This window comes from Convolutriloba macropyga, chromosome 1 (assembly GCF_964194025.1).
Source record: "Convolutriloba macropyga chromosome 1, txConMacr16.3, whole genome shotgun sequence".
Lineage (NCBI taxonomy): Eukaryota > Metazoa > Xenacoelomorpha > Acoela > Convolutidae > Convolutriloba > Convolutriloba macropyga.
In genome coordinates this window covers 58,555,356-58,575,813 of record NC_134468.1, presented here as the reverse complement: position 1 = coordinate 58,575,813, position 20,458 = coordinate 58,555,356, and the positions used below count along the sequence as shown (strand labels likewise).

The following is a 20,458-nucleotide window of genomic DNA, read 5'->3' as shown; positions in this document are numbered from 1 at the left end:
CCAGAAAAAAAAAGCAAATTTTATAAATTCTTCAACTTTTTTGAAAATTTTTTCTGAAGCATCCAATACTGGTTGACTCTACTACTGAAGTGAAATGAGGATTTATAGCAATAAAATCGTGAAAGAGAAAATCATATCAAGATTCTGTCAATTGGAAAAGAATGAGAACATTTTCCAAAAATTTTTTTCAGGTTTTGTCAGTAGATATTCGTTCAAATTATACATTTTTCTTTCATAATAAACTTTTCTTTCATAATAAATACTTACTAAACAAAAAGAAATAAATTTCAGCTTCTATTAAAAAAATTAATTTGAATTATATTTTTTAATAAATAAGTCAAAATTTTTTTGGCAGTTTGCTCAATTAGCTATTCTGTTCTTTCACTAGTAAGTGACAGCTCAGTCAAGCTACCTAGTGTTAAATTAAATCATCTCTAGATAATTACAGAAAATAAATTAGAAAATACTAGTTAATGAATCAATTGGACTGAAACTCGAATAAAGTTATTAATATAATGCGGTCTTCAGCTTTCAATTTTTTATCTGATAGGGTTTGAAGGTTTTGCTAGCAACCACAAATTTTATATCTAGATATTTTAATGTTTGGCTTTTCATTTTCATCCACATTGTGACTTTTTCCAGTTTTCCCCCCTATTTTGTCTTTGAAATAGAATACCGTTTTTTTGGATTAGCAGACTTTCTGCACTGATTTTATATTGTGTGAACATACAGTTTTTGAGGATAACAAAATGCAATGTAAAATAATCAGGAGAAAAATTGTAAAAAATTTGTGCTTAGCTCAATAAGTTCCAACATAGGTCTCAATTTTATGAAAAAAAATCTGCGTTTTCAAGGGAAAAATTTATTTCGTTGACATAAAGCAACGATCTTACCTGAGGCAATTAACTCCCGTGGACAAATTTCTTATAATATTATAAGGTGCAAATCATATGCATTGTCAAGCATTGCGCAATATAAAACGGCTTTTCGCAAAAAAGTTACTGAAAAACCAAAAGCCGAAACAAAGATTTTAAGAAAAAATTTTTTGAGAAAAATAGTTCTTCGTTATCAATAAAAAATTCTTGCAATCAACTTTCTGCTAAAAAGCATTGGACAAAAATTTACGCGTGAACATTAACATGAAATATCTTTGTCAGAGACGAATATGCAGGAAAATTTGCTCTTGTCGGTGGAGGACTCATAGGAGTTTCATATCAATGATGATAAGAGAAAATCATATCAAGATTCTTTCACTTGGAAAAGAGTGAGAGATTTTTTCAAAAAATTTTCAGGTTTTGTCAGTAGATATTCGGTCAAATCATACACTTTTCTTTCATAATAAATACTTCCTTAACAAAAAGAAATAAATTTCGGGTTCCATTAAAAAGAATTAATTTGTATTATTTTTTTTAAAAATAAGTCAAAATTTTTTTGGCAGTTTGCTCAATAAGCTATTCTGTTCTTTCACTAGTTAGTGACTGGAGAGCAAAAAATTCAAATTCAGTTCAAGTGTCAGGAAAATCAGTTTAAAATGAAATTAAACAAGGCGGCTCGGTAATTTGCGATCGCACCTAAGGTTCCGACCCCGATCATCCACAATTTTGGCATAATTGTCTACCAAATGAGGAACAGATAGAAAAACACAAAAAATTCAAGTATTTAAAAAAAAACTGTTTTATGGACGAAAAGATAGCCTCCAAAGCAAATAACTCAGTGGAGTAAGAAATGTTGCATTAGATTGATGAGATATGCCGATATTAAGAAAGCGAGCGAAGACGAACGGCAAAATCAAACAACAACAACAAACATTATTTACATCAAAAAATTTATGTCCGTTTTCAAAAACAAAACTTAATAACAAAGTCAAAATAGCGTCAGATAAAACTGAAAATAAACAAAATAACTTGTAATACACCTGAAAAAAATGGTTATTCACCAGTTCATAATAAAGCTTGGTAACAATGAGACGAAAAAGAACAGAAACTTTAAAGTTTGAAAATTCACTGAATTTTTAAAATTTAATTTATTTCAAACAAATGAATCAACTTATATATCCCATAGGTTTACAATTACCAATGCTTCTATAGAAGGGAATTAAAAACTCTTGGTATTCAATCTTTTATGCAGTTACATAAAGGACAACAAATAGACAATAAACCAAAAAATCAATTAAAACTTGCCAGAAAATGCTTTGGAAGCCGTAAAGCCATACTTTGGCCCCCAAATATGTTCGATTGCACCTTCGTCGAATACCGATAATGTATTATGTGGCCGCTCGTTAGTGAAATTAAGCAACCATTAGACAGAAAAGAAAAAATGCAGAATTATGTAAAACTTGTTTTTTTTTCGAAAAAAATTTATTTCCAAAGATGTAAAAGCCATTAATTACAAAATGAAAAATGTGAATAGGGTCGTCCATTCTTCCAAAGGAAGCCCTTGAGACCTGCAATTATCCAGGAGATGTCTTACGTCTACAAAAAGAACGTCAAATATGACAAAAATCGAAAATTAATTTACTTTTTTTTTGTGAAAAACACGTGTCGAAGCCAACAATTTCATAACGAATTCTTTAAAAACATTAGATTTTGTGACACCAATCCCTTTTGACACCTTCCTTTGACAAAAATAATGTCATCTTTAACCTTTAATTAACGATACCAGGTAACAAACAGACAATAAAAGAAACAAAATTGCGAAGAAGTTGAAATGTTTTTTTTTTCATTTTGGAAAACAATTGTTTTCAAAGTCATGAAAGCCATTATCTATCTTCTAATATCAGAGCATCGGCTCATTTACTCTTCCAGGAAAAGCCAATCAAACCGGGTCATTGTACAGGAAAATAGAAACGACTAAAAAGACAAGGTAAAAACGACAGTTAAAGACAAAATTAAAAAATTCAATTAAATTCTTCGAGAAAGTATTGTCGAAGCGGTAAAGAACCACAATCTATATCTTTGAGGATTTAAATATTATCAATTGTGCGTTATTTTGAACGAGAAAAATGTGATATGTGAACTGACGATAACGTGATAGTTTGACAAAATAAGAAAACATGAAAAATTGGCAAATACCTAAAAATTAAAAATAATTTGTGAAATCTAGCAGTATCAAAGCCAGAACACCATAAGACGTAAAACCACAATAAAGACTAAATTTGAATTCAGCAGAAAGAAGGAGCACTCTTTGATTGCTGACACTAAGCTAAACGTTGACGAAAGTAAGAGAAAAATGGAGGCTAAATTCAATTAGCCATTTTTTATTTGAAAATCAAATATTTTAAAAGTCAAAACGACCATAAACTTTCAAGCAATCAACTAGACAAAAAAGTAGAGTTTATTAGGAAGCCAATAGGACCTATCACTAGTTAGCTTTGATTTGAAATGTTCTGTTATTTGAATAATATAAAAAAGATCGAATTTTTTTTTATAAAAAATCGACTGATGACAAACCGAATTATTTTTCGATTGTAACGGTCCAAGATTGGTACAGAACTAGTCCTGCTAATGTTGATTGTCCGTTAGGAATATTTAATTTTTGCAATGTCATTGATAAAGATATTTTGTTTGTTAAAAAATTAAACGTAAATGCTGCGTTATTGATAATTAACGAATAAAGTTAGCAAAAAACGGCAAAGTTTTATTTACAGAGCACTCTCAACGGAAGCTGAAATAAAATTAGCCCCTTTTTCAGTCTACAAAGATTGTGTTAGTGGTGTTTGGGTGTGCACTTCCTGCAAATTTAATCAGAGTGGATTAAAGAAACTTATTTCGTGCTGTTTTTTATGAAAAAGTCTGAATTTTGTGAAATTTTTAGCCGGAATTTGTGACACAAAAATCAATGAAAATAGCCGACAATGTATTTTGTCTTTAAGCGTGAAATCAACAACATTTTCGTGAAAAATTTTATTAAATTTTATCAAAAATTTTGAATTTTTAGTCAAAAATTCAGAAAAAAGGTGAATGAAATCAACGGAATTCACTCTATTTTCTCGGAAATTTAAACATCGATATCTCCCTGTCAAAAACGAAAATCAAAAAAATCTTTTTAATTCCATATTCTACGCTGGACAAGCTTTCTAATGATACCAGTCTCAACTCTCAACGATGAATATATCGATCGGCCAAAATTGACTGAACAAAAAAAAACACAGTTGAGTATATAGTTCCTCCCCCCTCAAGAGGGGTCGGAACAAAAATGATCAATGAGTTTGTTTGTTTCTCATCACCATGTCTTCATTGTTTCATTTCTCCTCACTTCTATAATTTCCTACAATAATATTTTTAATCATCTTGTAGATATGAACTTAAGCTTTGCAGTTTTTGCAGAAAGTTATGATAAAAAGAATTATATCGATTTATATGTGATTTAAAGAATTGAATTTTTAGTCAAATCTTATTAGCTTGATTAATAGACATGATTTTGAGCTTAGGATCAGTATTCACAGGCATTTTGACAGTTCAAAATTTTCTAGTTTTTGGTCACGAAAAGCATGATTTTGATTGTTCTTATTCTTATTTAAAATCCTTAATTTTAACATGTGCTAAAAAATCGGTTTACTATAAAATACCCTGCCGTTTTCTGTCTTTGGGTTCCCATATTTGGTGCAATCGTTTCCTACTTAAGCTTTATTAAATCCTTATTAAATTAAGAAAAAGTTTACTTCTGCTATCGGTTAGATGAAAAATAGATATCCGATAAATGTTCAGCGATTATGGTTTTCTTTGTTTTGGCTTTTTATATCTTCTCTTTTGGGAAAATATTACCGAAATATTCGTTTTTATAATTATATTTTTTATAACCAAAAACAATTCATTTAATATTTTCAAAACGTAAAACGTCTACCGACAATTTACTATCTTCTACCTCAAATAGATCTGTTCTTGTTTTTCTTTCAGCTTTTTAGCTATTCTTTTTCACCCTAAAAATCATAATTATGTTCAGCTACAAGATTAGTTTTTTGCCCACGATGCGTTCACAAGAGGTAAAATTTGACAGAAAAACAGCAATCCCACATTTTGAAAACAATTTCTTGGAACAACTAACACATCCAATTTGTGACGATTTCTTGTTCGCGGGACGATGGCGGGCTAGCGCATTTGTACAAAATTTCTGAACTATTCTTCAATTTTCGTTAATTATCATCAGTTTTGAAAAGAGCGTTTCCCTTTTCAGACCATGTGTCAGCCAATTCAATTAAAAATTTTTGAATAGTTCTGCAGATGTATAGTCTTGAATTTTTATATTCATTCTATAATTGAAACCAACCTTTCTCAGGATTATCAAAACTTTTCTTAAATTTTTTACGATTACTAAAATTTTTTACGATTACTAAAGTTTGTTGCAGCACAAACCATTGCTACAAATCGCAGCTCTAAATGAGTTCCAGGATGCAATTTGCGTAGAAAATTTTACTTTTACGACCAGGTCTGAATTCTGAAATTTTTATTGTTATCAGTTGGTATCATACTTTTATCCATTTGATTGATTCTAATAGCGCTATTGCTGTTATTTTAGTAATTTCCTTAAATTTTTGTGCTTCCTCTTCTAACACCTCTGCGGTAGAGAAAATGACAATAGTCTGGAAGTATGTCTGAGTTCAGTCTCCATGCAGGTAGTCACATGGCAATCAGAGCCCGGTAAAAATGAACTTAATTTCTTTTAAACTACGCATTTATTGCATCACCGCGTTAAATCCATTCTTTTAATCCTCGCTCAAAATAATCAGTTCAATTAAATTGATCATTTTCAAGGCCTATCGGCCACCAGAAAATCAATTGTGGCTTCTTGAAACTTGCAGTCCCCAACTTAAAAAGACTACAAATGAGACATTTCCTGCTATCCCTATAAGCTATCCAGCATTCTATGCTGACAGATTAGATGTGGGAACAATCTCAGAATCATGCGACCCTTCTCGAACAGATGTTTCTTTTCAGAGATGTCAAAATAACAAGCTTTCAGGTAATATTCAGGTCTTAGGACTGTTATTCTTATTCACATGAAGTTTGGTGAAGCACAAACACGTTCAGCTTTACACAAACCATTGCCACAAATCGCAGCTCTAAATGAGTTCCAGGATGCAATTTGCGTTGAAAATTTTACTTTTAGGACCAGGTCTCAATTTTTCTTTCATCATTATGGGGTAAAGCAAAAATGCGGTCTAAGCCTGGTACTTTTCAGTTGTAGACTAAGACTGTTATTTTGTAACGATCGCTCTGTTTTGCTAAATCTATTTAGTTGAAAAGAGTTCGATTATACAATTTGAATGGCAAGTTTAGGTAACACTAAGAGACATAATTAATTATAGTAACATATTCAAATAGAGATCACTCATTCTAATATTAACTCATATCATTCTTTATTTCACATACATGCTCTGCGCTTGTGTTGTCCGGTCACATTTCCATTCAATTAACTGATAAAATATGATGGCTATATCAAACAAAAATAGATTTAATCTCTCAATTTTGTAACTGTCTATCTTTTTACATTGATTGCAAATTGCTTCAAAATATAAGGGAGGAAGAGGCCTAACGAAAGAAGAAAATAGTCACATATCTGTACTCAGACAGCTCTACTAGCACTCAACTCAACACAACGCCCAACTAACAAACTATGAGCTATTGCTTAAATATTAAATTAGCTCCACTTTTCAATTAATGAATTAAACTCAATTCAAATTGGTAGAAGGAAAAAATTATAAACTATACAGCAATAGCGAGGAGGCGGTAGTAGGTAGCTTTGCATTTGTAATGTTTGTATTGAAGGTGTCGTATCGTATGGTATAATGGCGATAGTAAACTAGAAGTAGAGTAGTTGTTTCTAATGATCGGAGAGGATAGAACTAAACAGGATTTGTCAAATGGACAGGGAAGAGTAGTCACCGCAGCTCAAGCTCAGCTGCATCAAGTTCATCGAGAGAGATCAAAGTTATAAACCATCTTGGAAAGTTTAGACTGGATAACTACTGACTGCTAACTGGGAATTTTGCAACAAATTGTACAATGAGCAGCACATGATAGACAAAAACGGGAAGGGACGGGAGGGGTAAGTGACTGTGGTGAGTGAGATAATACATGAACAATTTCAGAGACAGAATCGAAGAGGAGTTTAAAGCTGCGAGAGACTGTTTCAAAACGGATTCCCAAATTCGATCACAAATTCATACTGCATTAGCAAACACTTCAGTCTTGTCGTGATCAGCTCAGTCGGATGTAAATACAATATCGTTAGCATTTCGGACGAAAACATCGTCATTTTAATTTGTATACGGATCATAGCAAAAGAGTATCAGCTCGAATTTTCAGCATTGACTAATAATTTAAACGCCACAACGCAGACCAGCTGCATTGCGAGCACATATTTTAGCTACTAGATTTTACAGAATTCAAACTGCATTTTCCCGTTACATAAATAGCAAATTCGTTAAATAATAATGCTTTTCATCCTTATTTGCCAAGTCCTAGCCTTGAATTCAAAACTAGTTCATGGAATTTATTCCTGGTCCATAGGCGAACTGCTCTGTGAAGGTTCTTCCGAGTTTGCCTGTGATTCCATGGATCTTCTGCCCTCAGTTGAGGAACCAATTACTGCTGCTGCACTGGCTACGTAACACATCTGCTTCACAAACTCATTGGGAACTTGTGACAACTGATCTTGTTTCACCTCACTATGAGTATTTCCGTTGCTAACAACAGCAACCATTGCATCGTCCGGCGCTGTTGTTGCTTGTGCTGAGCCCTGATTGAATTGTTGCACTGAAGCATTGTTAACTGTCATCGAGATGGCATTCGGGTAACTGTATGAGAAGGTAGTTCCCTTTTGATCTCTCGCCGTAGAAGCGGAAAATTGATGCGACGGTGATTCCAAGCCAGGTTGTAAAGCTGCGTTGGACTGTGGATGGATATGATGTTTGGGAAGGGGAGGTGATCGCCTCCGATCCTCGCCAGCTCCAAGGCTGTAGGTGGAGGCCGAGGCCGCCAAAGCGGTTGGAGATCTCGCTCGTGGATTGGCGTTGTCGAGGTAGTGAACAATTCCTTCCGCACTTTCAAACGAGATGCTTGGTATAGGTGGTGAGGCTTGGTGGCGTTGCAGCACTGCGTTGTGGGTAAATCTAAAGCCTTGCAAGCTGCCCATATCTGCATGCATTATCTTGGACCCATGGAACTGTAATTGCTTCTGCGAATGAGATGTGCCAGTATCAGATAGGCTAGTTGAGCTGACAGCCGGGTTACTTGATAAAGGAGAACTAGCTGAAATACCAAGCTCCATTTGTTGTAACATGCATGTGATCTCTGTGTTCCCAACATTGACATTGCTGACTCCTGGAGACAGAGCCAATGACTGACTCAGAATTCCTCCAGACTGATTGAATCCCGATTGACCAGTGCCTGATTCATTGTCTAGACTGGAATGGTGCGTCAATGGACTTCTAGGCGGCGAGCTGCTACATTTACTGTCCTGTCGCTCTAATATATGTCTGGGCCTCAATGTCTCTTGTCTCTGCATACCATTCCTAGGGACTCCTCGTAAAGAGGGTGATCTATGTTGACTTTGAGACTGCTTCATTGCGTAGGGACTGCTTGATATTCTACGCTGGCTTTTCATCATGCGTTCTTTAACTGCAGCTCCAGAGGAGGTCGTGAGCAGGCCAGAGGCAGCAGTCGCAGCCATTGCTGAGTTTGTTGAGTGAGTCATCTGTGGGCTGCTGCTCTCCTCGCTTGATTGCTCCTCAGTGCTACTTTGATTATGTAACTTAGATGGGGTGTCGAAGCTGTGCTGGCGTCTACACGCAACATCACTGGCCATCAGTCCCACGCCAGCAGCTCCACTTCCGACTCCAACTCCACTGCAGCAAACGTCACCGCTGGAAGAAGCGACGCCAGCCAACCTGTTGTGTGACTGTGTCTCGTCGAAGCTGTGGGGTTTTGGCAAGAACGAACACTTAGATGCACCCATGAATGTATAGTTACCAGACCCAGCGACGCCGCTAGTGGGACCCAGTAGTTGAACTGAGGATCCAGGGTTTGAGATGGCACATAGATGGGGCTGCGCGGACTGGAACTGAAGTTGATGATGTTTGCTAAATAGGGGAGCGTGAGGGTGGTGTTGATGGTGTGACAGATTACTTCGCTGAGATGCTGATGCGCCATACAAAGACGTAGAGGATGGCGGGTGTTGGTGGTGATATTGCAAAGACTTGTTAAAGTTTTCACTAGAGATTGCAAGAGGTGATAAAAACTGCGTGGGAGAGGAATGGCTGCCACCTCCAGTACTGACTGATTGTTGTTGTTGAGATGCAGGTTGATGCGGGTTTGTATGGTGCAGCAGAGGAGGACTTTGAGGAGATGTAGTGGTGGATGCGGAACCAGAGATACTAGGAGGATGCAACATCTTATTGCTATTGGGTGACAATCGGCTACTTAACTCATTCCCTTGCTGCATACTTCTAGGAGCAACAGTTCGCTGCTTGATCAATCGTTTAGTTTGAACGGAAGGACTACCGGGGGCACTGCTAACCACTGCGACATTTAAACTATTGCTACTAGCAGCAGTTGACACAATGCAGCATGGGCCAGTTGGCTGTTTCGCGCTTTGATTTAGAAGCTTTATTCCACCACCAGCAATTTCAGGCTGTTCATGCATTGATGATTCAAAATGCGCCAGAGTTTGGATGGTATAAGGTTGCACAGAATGCTTCATGTTTTTAGGATTTGGCTCCAACTCTTCCTGATCTTGTTCATTTAGATTGCTCTCCGAAGCCCTGCGCCCACAAGCGAGAAAACCAGCCGCATTCGTGCCACCACCATTATTTGTTGTCGTTCCCGAGAAGCAGTCGCCTATCCTCTGTTGATGGACGAGAGGCGGCCTAGCTACACACACTTGAGGTGACAGTGAAGTGGATTGCGTGAATCTATTGCACCCAGAAGAGGAGGATGATGATGAGGTGGTCGTGGTTCCCGGACTTAAGCTGCTCCCGCCACCACTACCACCGCCACCAGCAGTACCACCTGCAGGACAGTGGTGCAGATGTTGCTGACTGGCATCCAAAGATATGTTTGAGGAGTATTCAGAGCATTGGGATTCAAGACTGCTGAAGTTGGAATGGCCTCCCAGGTTCACGAGCATCTTCTCTCCCGACACCTCATCATATGAGCTGTGCAGGTGTGTGGCAGAAACAGAGGAGGCAGTAGAGGATGTCAAAGCAGCAGCATTGTTCGATGATGATGATGATGATGAATGGGTTCCAGGGGCTGCATTGGTCGCACAGTCAGAGGGCACATTGGGTGTGGGCTCCGTCGTGATTAGCATAGGAGGCATAGGTGGTGCTACGGTTGTTTGATTGGCGGGCAGCTTAAGGTGGGAGAAATGATGAGGTTGCCATGAAATTTCGAAATCTAATTGAGCAGGCGTCCGACTACCAGCAGTATTCTTAGGTGTTGTTGCCGAAGACGCGCTAGAGGAAGTAGAGCTCAGGCGCAGATGTTCGGCTTCCGGATCTTCTTTTATGGGTGTCATCTGCTCCATTGACGATTCTTTGCCAATTGATTGGTCCGCATCAAAGGAGACGTCGGAAGAGAACCCTTCGTCAATTGAAGGAGTGCCAATAGATCCTTTCGGACTGCACGACTTCTGCCGTAGCAGTCCTCGGTCTATGGCCTCGGTATACTTTTGATCGAGCGATATGCTTGAAGTAACAGAGACAGAGTCACAAGATGAGCTCAGATTTGGCATTTGAGATGGCTGCTTTATGTTGAGGGATATTGGCCCAGAGGTTTCCACTTTCTCAAGCAGAAGATGATATATTGCATAGTAATGGTCATACTTCTGCTCCTTGACAGAGGTTTCTGTCTTCTCCTGATCTAGTCCCAGTTTGGTCATAGCTTGTAAAACATTGTCGTTCAGAGGCAAGATATCTGCACCTCTGGTTGAAGTAGCACCACAGCCATTGTAAATATCATACTCAGCATCTCGTCTCATCCACACGTGCTGCTTGATCTGCTGCACAGTGTATCGTTTCACAGGATCCAAAACAAGAATTCTCTGGATCAGAGACTCACAGTTCCTACTCAGGAAATACGGAATCCGATACCTGCCTGAGAGAACTCGGCTTCTCAACTCTTGCAACGAATCACCATCGAATGGCAAGCATCCACATACTAACACATACAGTATCACTCCCATGCTCCAAATATCCAGCTTCTCGCCATTATAATTCAAACCCTGAAAAATTTCAGGGGCAGCGTACGGTGGGCTTCCACACCATGTGTCCAGTAACTTTCCTTGGACGTAGGTATTAGAGAATCCAAAATCAGCTATCTTTATGTCCCAATAAGCATCGAACAGAAGATTTTCCACTTTCAAATCGCGATGTACAACTCCTTGTTGGTGACAATATTCTACAGCCAGAACAATTTGCCAAAAAATTCTCTGCGCCTCTGGCTCTTCCATTCTCCCGTGCTCAGCTAGGAATTCAAACAATTCTCCATTTGAGGCGTGTTCAGTTACCAAGTACAGCATATTATTGGACACCATCACTTGATAAAGCCTGACAATGTTGACGTGGTTGAGCTTCTTGAGGATGCTGATCTCCCTGTAAGTCTTGGCGAGATCACTATCGTCTAACTGTTTCTTGTTGATGATCTTCAACGCCACCCTGGACTTGGTCACCCGATGTCTGGCAAGCTTCACCGTGGCAAAGTTGCCCTTGCCTATTGTCCGGTCAATGTCGTAGAACCCAACCTAAAACCAAATGAACAAATGTTACCTTTCTTTTGGATAAGTGTTAACACTCTTTTAGCAAGTTTTAATGTCTAACGTAATTCCAATTGTATCAAATTTGTTTGAATTTTCATCCACTATCCAATCTACGATGCCACAGCAGCAGAAAGAAGCATCCTTACCTGTATGCATCCTTTTTGTCTAGTGGAAGAGGAGGAACAACCGCTGATACTACTGCTGGAGGTCATAGATGAGGAATAATGACCACTGTTGTTAGCAGCTGAGGTGGACGAGTTAGGGGATGGGCCAAGAGGGGACGTTGCAACTGCTGCGGGCATCGTTTGCGAATGCTGCTGTTGAGAACTAACAGCACCAGTAGCACCTTTGCGCACTAGCCCTGCACTGTATTGTTTAGGGGTGAGAGTAGATCCGCCACTGCTGCTGCCGTTGTTTTTGCTACTGGTCACAGATGATGTCATTACATTTCAGATGTAAATGGGCTGAGTCTTCCGCACTTTTAGGTTTTGAAAACCACAATTGATCGAAATATCTGAACTGAACTGTGGCTTACACGGATATGAAAAATAGCATTCGCATTGACTGCTGGGTACAATTAATCAAGCCGGATCCCGCCTGAAACAAAGTCGTGATTGTCAACCATAAGCACATCGACAAGGTATAGTATAGATTATAGGGTACTTAAAAAAGGGCTATCTATGCTTTCAAACGTCACTGATCGCTCACTCCTGATAACTTCTAATATTTTAGACAAATTTCAAATTTTAGAACCCACTTAAAAAACCGCGAGGTGAAACAGCCCACCTAATGGGCTTCCAAAAATGTTTCTTGAAGTGAATAACATGAATCCACTGCCCGCGGGGGGGGGGGGGGGGGGCACAAACGGAAAAATCTGAATTTCCAATTACAACTACAAAAGAAAAAACTGGACGCCGTAAACCGGCATAAACCGGAATAACCTTTGGAAAGCAATCGAAAACTATATGGATAAACAATTCCATTTAAAAACTATTCAGAATTGCTCTACTGTTGAGGTTATGCGAAAGCCTAACCTTTTTGTAGAGTTCCCTTCATTAGATAGGGTTACTTGACAACTTGTTCTCAAACGACAGGCGAGTTCGCTGATAGCGAGCAATAAATCTGGGCGAGCAAGTTAATGCAATCCGAAACCTCTTTACCTCGAATTATGAACTTTCCATATTTTTTTTGGTAGAATGCACTTCAGAGACGGGTAAATCTCTAGAAAATCTGATTCTCTAAAACATCTGATCGCAACGTCAGATTGCTTTAGTGAGCAACTGCTGTTTAAAAGCACTTTGAGCAGAATGAGCGAAGAGTGGAACTAGCCTAGAGAAGTCAAAAAGATTTCACGCAAAATGTTGAACAAGCTGTGAACTCAGGTAAAGCAAAATTTTTATTCGACAAAGTAAAAAACATAGCCGGTCGAATACCGGAAACGACTCAAAGAGTCGTGAAATATAAGTCTCAGTGGCCTTATCTAATTCAGAAATACCCTAATTCAGAAAAAAAACAATAAAAAACTTCAAAATAGTAAGACTCTAATATTAGTTATTAACGTGGGTATTTACGTGAGGGCGGGGGATACGTGGGGGGATAAGTGATGGGATGGGGTAGTTAGGAGGTATGGGGTAGATAGGCGTTTAGGGGGTAGACAGGTAGAGGGCAAAAGATGGGGTTACGCAAGCGACTAGGTGGGCTTGGGCTTGGTTAGATATGTAACAGGGACTTATATGGGATCAAAAATCCTCGAAATGGCCTTTTCATTTAGAATATTTTCAGCGATTCCTAATTACTATGTATTACAAATTCAGCGAATGTTAAAGTCCAAAATTTGAAAACAGATGTCAATGTTAAAATACGGAGGGTAAATGCTCAAATATAAAGTCAAAATTCAGAAATGAACAAACTTGCTTCAGCTATAAAAATCTATTGAAATACCAATTCTCCTCTTCGAGTTGTAAAAAAATAAAAGCTATAATAGCCGGCTGAGAAGATGAGGGCGGCTATTAATAATATAACTGAACAATTTGACTGTTTATTATCAATTCTCAGCGAGTTGAAAAAGCTACTTATCAAATTCTACAACAACAGTTCTTAACGTGCATTTCTCAAGGCGCCAAAAGCAGACGCGGGCTTTCGAAGAAAAGGAAACCCTAACCAGAAGACCAGTTTCAATTCTCTGATAATGACTTGAAGTGACACGCAGGATAAATAGACATCGTGACGTTGTTTCTAAACAGACGTAAATAACTCTGAGAATTATTGTGTAAAGGCCGATATGCAAATTTGATAAAAAATAAACAACTCCGATGGCTGATGTTAGACAATGATGTTGATAACAAATTGCGTCACTGGCTCATCAAAGGAATTCAAATTGTATTCTTATTTTCATTTAGTACATGTATCACTCCAATATAGCGCTGCTTTGATTGAAATTACACAATTCAGCGTCTTCAATAAATTCAAACATAAAACGTTCGGAATTTCGAGCTGAATATTGAATAAATGAACGTTTTCTTTTCCTTTAACACGCTCCTGTATGTTAATGTTATAAGTCTCACTTGTCAACCGTCATACAACTTATGCACTCGTGACATAAATACCAGTCTTTTTTGGATAGCCAGGCCAGACTAAATATGTTAAATATTTTGAATGAATCTTTGAAACTATAGCGAATGATGACCAGGAGCTTCCAATAAACACACAGCACTCGGTCGAAGATCAAAACTTCACAATAAGAGAAAAAACCAATGACAAAAAACCATAAGCTGTAGGAGCCACGAACAACTGAATCTAAATTTTCTCTTTGTAAGGTCATCAAAAAAGGCCGTGTAAATTTTGAGAAGGCAGTGTTTTTGAAACAAGTAGCACTTTCAGACGGAACGAAATTTTTGCAATTCCTCGAGCGTTCTAAAGCAATAAAAGTGACAAGGTGAATCGGTGCTTGCAGTACAAACCAAAAAAATATTCCAAACCAAGCACCACAATTTATAAATGCCTGCTCGATACTCAAAAACTTTTAACAATCGAATAATGAGAAAAATATAACCGACTAACGTCGCATAAATTCTTCGCAAATGACGACAGAGGGCTAACGTCGTCGTCGTCCTATAAGTTAAACTTAAGGACGATGAAATGCTAGTGGGGTCCCGAACATGCTCAAAATTGCTATACCACTCAACAGTCCCCGGTGAACCGTACACAGAAACTAGAAAATCTATAACCGGAAGAGATCCACGAAGAGTCAATCCAGTCAGCTGAGAAAAACTATAAGGAAAAAGTGAATTGAGAAGACCAACCAGTCCACAACAATCAGACACAATCACCCAGAAACTTGTACACCCACTCAATCAATCATTCACTTAACACAAAAACACACACAAAAACATTCATTCACAAAATCACATACACACACAAGCCGCATGCATATACCGGCATGTGCATACACATGTGTACCCAGATAAGACACGCACTCTTTCCCAAAAAGATAACCACCCGTTCTATGAACACAACTGCTGCTAGCAAATGTAACAAGAATCAAAACAGAATCAAATCAAATTTACAAACTGTCACAAAAATGTCCAATGATTGCATTCTTTTCACTTCCAATGGCGTTTTTAATACAGTATGCAAGATTCTGGGTAACGGTGTAAAACAAATGCTCATTTATGTGAAAACGTTAAAAGCTACTTACCATAGCAACGAACAAGGACAACAATGTCCTTCTATCGTGTTAAATTAGCAGGAAAAGAGATGGTTAATTGAATGCAACACAAGGCACCAGTTAGTTCATGAAGACAAAACTAAAAGCCAACCAACCAAAAGACAATATAGAGAGGGGAGGGGAAAAGGGGGCGTAGGAGGGGTATTATTGTGATCAAATTGACGGCAACTACAACCCACGTGTTTTTATTTGAATTGATTGAACGTGGGTGTAGGAAGAGAACCGAAATAAACGGGTGACAGAAAGAGAAAATCTAGCTAACAAAAGCCATACGAAAATGATGCGCCTGAAACTCTTACCAGTTCAATTCGAAAGTCAAGGCCTTAATTAGGGCACAGCAATTGAAAAAATTTATGCAATTGAAAAAGATCTTAAATATTTTTCACAAAATTGTTTTTCTATTTAGAGTTTTTTCCTAAGCAGACAGGGCAATGCGGTTGAAAAGGAGCAGCAAAACTAGTAGAAGAATAAGACGAATGAGGAGAAGCCGAAGAACAAAGAGGGACGTTACGGCACAAAGGAATTAAAGCCAAGTGGTGACAAAATAAATATGTATCTAAATGATCGCAATAATCAACATCACAATCGTCAGCAGTCGCATTATTGTCGTCATCAAATTCTCCTCATATGTTGGTGGTGACGCGAGTGTCTATATCATCAAGAGTGTTATCTGCAGTGACGTGTACACTTTCAAAGTGGTGCTCTGCTGATTGTGGGACTGGAGAGGGAGACGGGAGGGCGGGGCGGGGAGGGGAGATGGGTCGGGGAGGGCAGTGATAATGGCTGTAATGACGTCAACCACTTGGACAGACAAGTAAAGAGAGAGTGACTGCTGAGCTGATGAACACTTTAGTTTAGTTACTGCTATTGATTGCGTGAATAAAGTGTGTGCGTGCGTGAGACTGAACAAACAATTAGGCAACAGACAGAAGGAAGGAATGGAACGAAAAGAGCAAGGAGGAATGAATAATGGAAGAGGAGCGGCCGATATATTTACGAATAGAGATAGAAAGATAGAGAGATGGATAGAATTGACTTGGTATGAAGAACACCACGTGACGTCACAGGTCACAAAGCAGGTTTTTGGGCAATTGAATTGAATGGTGAGGTAGCTAAGAGGGAATAAGAGTGCAAGGGTGGTTAAGGCGGCAAGATTGACTGTTCACATTTCTAGGAATAGACAAGTTCCGTCTGCTTCTTGCTTCCATCACAACTTCCCACCCATTCTCTCACCAACAAAGCCGCTGTCACAACCACCCCTTTCACCATTACCCTTTTCTTAACTAAAAGCAATGCTGTAAATACCGCGACAATTATACCCATCAAATACCTCTCCTCAGCCTCCCTTCAAATCAAGAGTTAGTGACTATTGCTTCAATGGGGAACCAAAAGTTGTTTATCGTGTCTAGATAAATGCTGTTTGACAGACGGATTGGCGCACAACACAGTATCGTATTATTCCAGTTCATACACATACCACGGTAAAAAAACGCCTACTCACTGATTTCCTCATACCTTTTCTTTTCTGGTACTTGTTTGGTCTTCCTTTCTGACAGTTCATTCTTGGTTTGGAACAATCTATTATCTGATCATAAATTATTGTTTGCATCCGCGATGTTAGGATCATGACAGTGAAATTAAACACTCATTTATCAAAAGGAAAAAAAATAGAAACCTACCGAAACAATATTATAAAACACCACAAGCTATCAAACCACTACGTTTGTAGAAACTCACGTCAACTCAAATAGTGCTCAAAAACAGCAAATTAATCAATGCGACTAATAAATGACAAGTGTAGAGAAACAGCTAATTAATCTCCCTAACACACTGCTGCTTTATCTGCAAAATGATTGGGAATGGATAATAAAGTTGAGCTGATTATATAAGATTTTAACGAAGAAAAATGATATAATTTGTTAATAAGCGAAATCTTCATCCGAGAGAGAAGTAATCTTTATGCAGCATACTCTCAACCACTTATACTGGAACACTGTTTAAGTGTTCTATTAGTTTTTCAATTTTTGTTCAGCTTTTGTATGAAAATTGTCTCTAAATCTGCAGTTTTCCTATTTGTAAATCATATTTATTATTGAAAGACCTAGTATTTTTGAAAAAATACACCCAAACAACTCATTAGTCAACCAGGCAGAAACTGCACGCTTTCTGAAACCAAAATTATATGCTTAATTCAAGCTGACTATCAAATCAAACTGTCAAAAGCAGTATCCTTTTCCGAAACACAGACTTTGATCGCTTTTAGTCAGGCATTCGTCGTTTGAACTTTTCATCTACCTAAACGTGTTATGATGTTTTGTTTTCGGATTTGAATTCTGCTATTTTTCATTTCAACAACTTTCGGAAAAAAATAAGGGAAATAGATGTCTGTGCGTTGGTGGACATCTCCGTAACAATTTGGTGATAGAAAATAAAATATTGGGTTTTCATCAAAACCTCAAAATTGAAAATATACTGTTTAAACTGATTACAACTATTCATTTTTATTTTTCCAAATCCTCGGTAGTGTATATTAATCAATTAGATTGAGATTTGCTAAATTTCTAGGAGTTTGATATAACAGAATTAAAGGCCGCCAAATTTGAGTTTTCCTTCTTTAAGATAAACGAAATTTCTGGTTGCTTTCGAGAGATAACTGAATGAAGATGACAAAATTCAAGGTATTTTTAAAATTCTTAATATTCTTTGATACCTCGTTTTTCCTTGTTTCAACTGCAAGAAAATTTAAAAATTTAGGCTAACCAATTAATGGAAAATTGGATCAAACGAAAAAAAACCGATTAACGTCGGACTAGCTGCTCTCAAACGACAGGCGAGTGGTTGGCTTTTGTTGTAAAAAATGAATAATAAAATTGCTACGACTTCGTTTGAGAGCATTTAAAAAGAATTCTCGAGCATGAGATTAATGAAATGTGGATTGTTTTGTAAAATTAAATCGGTGGAAAAATTCATTTTCAAATTTTATTACTTCAAAACTTTTAGAGACATGGTTCTGTCAATAACCTATGCTTAGGTCAACTTTTTGATCCCCTACACTAATCCCCTTGTCTATAAAACGCAACGTTCACTTAGCAGAAATCCCAATGTAAAGTTGATCAACTATACTGAACGGCAAGCAAAAGTAAGTCAGCACCCCTATTTTCACGAAGTAAAAACTCAATTTTCGAGGCAATATTACTCCAACTTTAAATCACATTTTGAAAACAACTTTTACACCATTGATCCCCTACGCAAGTCCTCTCACCTACCTAAGAAATTCATATAAACCGCAACGTTCACTTACCACAAATCTCAATGTAAAGTTGATGTACTTCATCCAAGTTTCACAGTAAAAAGAATGTTGTCACAAGATGTGACAAGATGTTTGTACATATTAATTGCAACCCGCAGACGCACGTGCTATATTTTTATATAGTACTTTACTATGCAATGATACGTGCTCTGTGATTGGTGGGTGCATAACGTACTGGGGGGGGGGGCACAAGCGGAAAAGATTCCATCAGAGAGAGAATAAATTGTCATCTTGTGACAAGTTTCTTTTTACTGTTAATCTGAATTTCATAGGTATGCGAGAGGAATAGTATAGGGGCTCAATGGTGTAAAAATTGTATTCGAAATGCGATTAAAAGTTGGAGTAAAATTGCCTTTAAATTGAATTTTACTTTGTGAAAATACGGGGTGCTAACTTACTTTTGCCGTTCAGTATATAAAGTAAACAGTGGTTATTGAAGTTTTCCGCTTAGCTCATTACGTTTAACTGGTACTCAAAATCTGCTCTGAAAAAAACTAACACAAAATGTTAGTTGATAATGAAGTCAAAAGTATTCATTCTCCCAAAACACGTTGATTTTTTTTTCGAAAAACTTTAGACACGTGTTGAAAATGTCTATGCTACATGGACTCGCATGCGCTTTCATGTTATTTATATGCACGCTGTTTTAACATGTGCCATGAAGTTCTCTCAATAACATCTCCTCGAAGAGAAACCTAAACACCTATAAAAGAATTTATCGGATTTGGGTTCATGGGCGGTGAAGAAGAATGGCACCAATTACTGCAAACTATTGCTACTCTGAATGTTCATTTGTATTCAATACAGTAGCATTTTCAGCTGCCTATAATTCCAAACAAGAAGGCGCGATAATGTGCGTACGCACATAAGAATCCAACCCCGCTCATCCACATTTCTGAGTTAAGTGGCCACCAAATGTGAGTTAGAAAACCTTCAACAACATACATATCGTTCAATAAACAACCAATGGAAAACAATACTGCCACCCTAGAGGGCTGATGAACGTTGTTGATCACAGGATTACCAGAAAGGACAATAATAATTATCAATACAACAACATTATTTACGACCAAAACTCGATGTCTATAATAAAGAAAATCATAACCAAATCAAACTCGCATCCGATAAAACCTAAAGGAAACAATTTAGACTATACTTCATTAGAAAAGACATGAATTCTGTCCTCAATGCAACTGGTCAACAGGTCGACAAAAAAGAGCAAAAAAAACGAAATTCATTCTTTTCCATTTTTGAAAACAATTAATTTTACCGTTATTAGATATTAACTGAAATACCTAAAATGTTCAATTAAATCTCCATAGAACGCAATTAAGACATGTAATTATCTCAATTTCAATATTTCAAGAAATCTCGTAGTAACAGTAGTAACAAGCCGAGAAACAAATTTTTGAAGCTAAAACCGCTATAAATATCAAATTGCAGTTCACTGGAAGCGAGTTGTGACCTGTGTTTACAGAGATTGAGCTACAAACCTTCCAAAAAACTATTTAAAAAAATGATGAAGCTGAATAACCCAAATATGTTTCTGAAAACAAATATTTTCAAAAGTCATAACAGAATTTAGATTTCAACAAGCAGCAATGGATTAGGTTGAAATACCTCGGGAAACCAATTGGGCCGGTTAATAATGAGACTAAGTCATGACC

At 37.5% G+C, this 20,458-nt stretch overlaps 1 protein-coding gene across 3 annotated transcripts in view; it reads right to left on the bottom strand.

The window, feature by feature from the left end:
• Positions 1–6,244: 6,244 nt before the first annotated feature.
• Positions 6,245–20,458, bottom strand: part of LOC142340870 (uncharacterized) — a 58,425-nt gene continuing 44,211 nt past the window's right edge. For all 3 annotated transcript variants that reach the window (XM_075391644.1, XM_075391635.1, XM_075391627.1), the window contains exons 2-3: positions 11,901–12,351; positions 6,245–11,739 (exon numbers count right to left, since the gene is read on the bottom strand). In XM_075391644.1, coding sequence (XP_075247759.1) covers positions 7,492–11,739; positions 11,901–12,197 — 4,545 coding nt within the window. In that variant the 5' untranslated portion in view covers positions 12,198–12,351 and the 3' untranslated portion in view covers positions 6,245–7,491. The remainder of the gene's footprint in view (positions 11,740–11,900; positions 12,352–20,458) is intronic.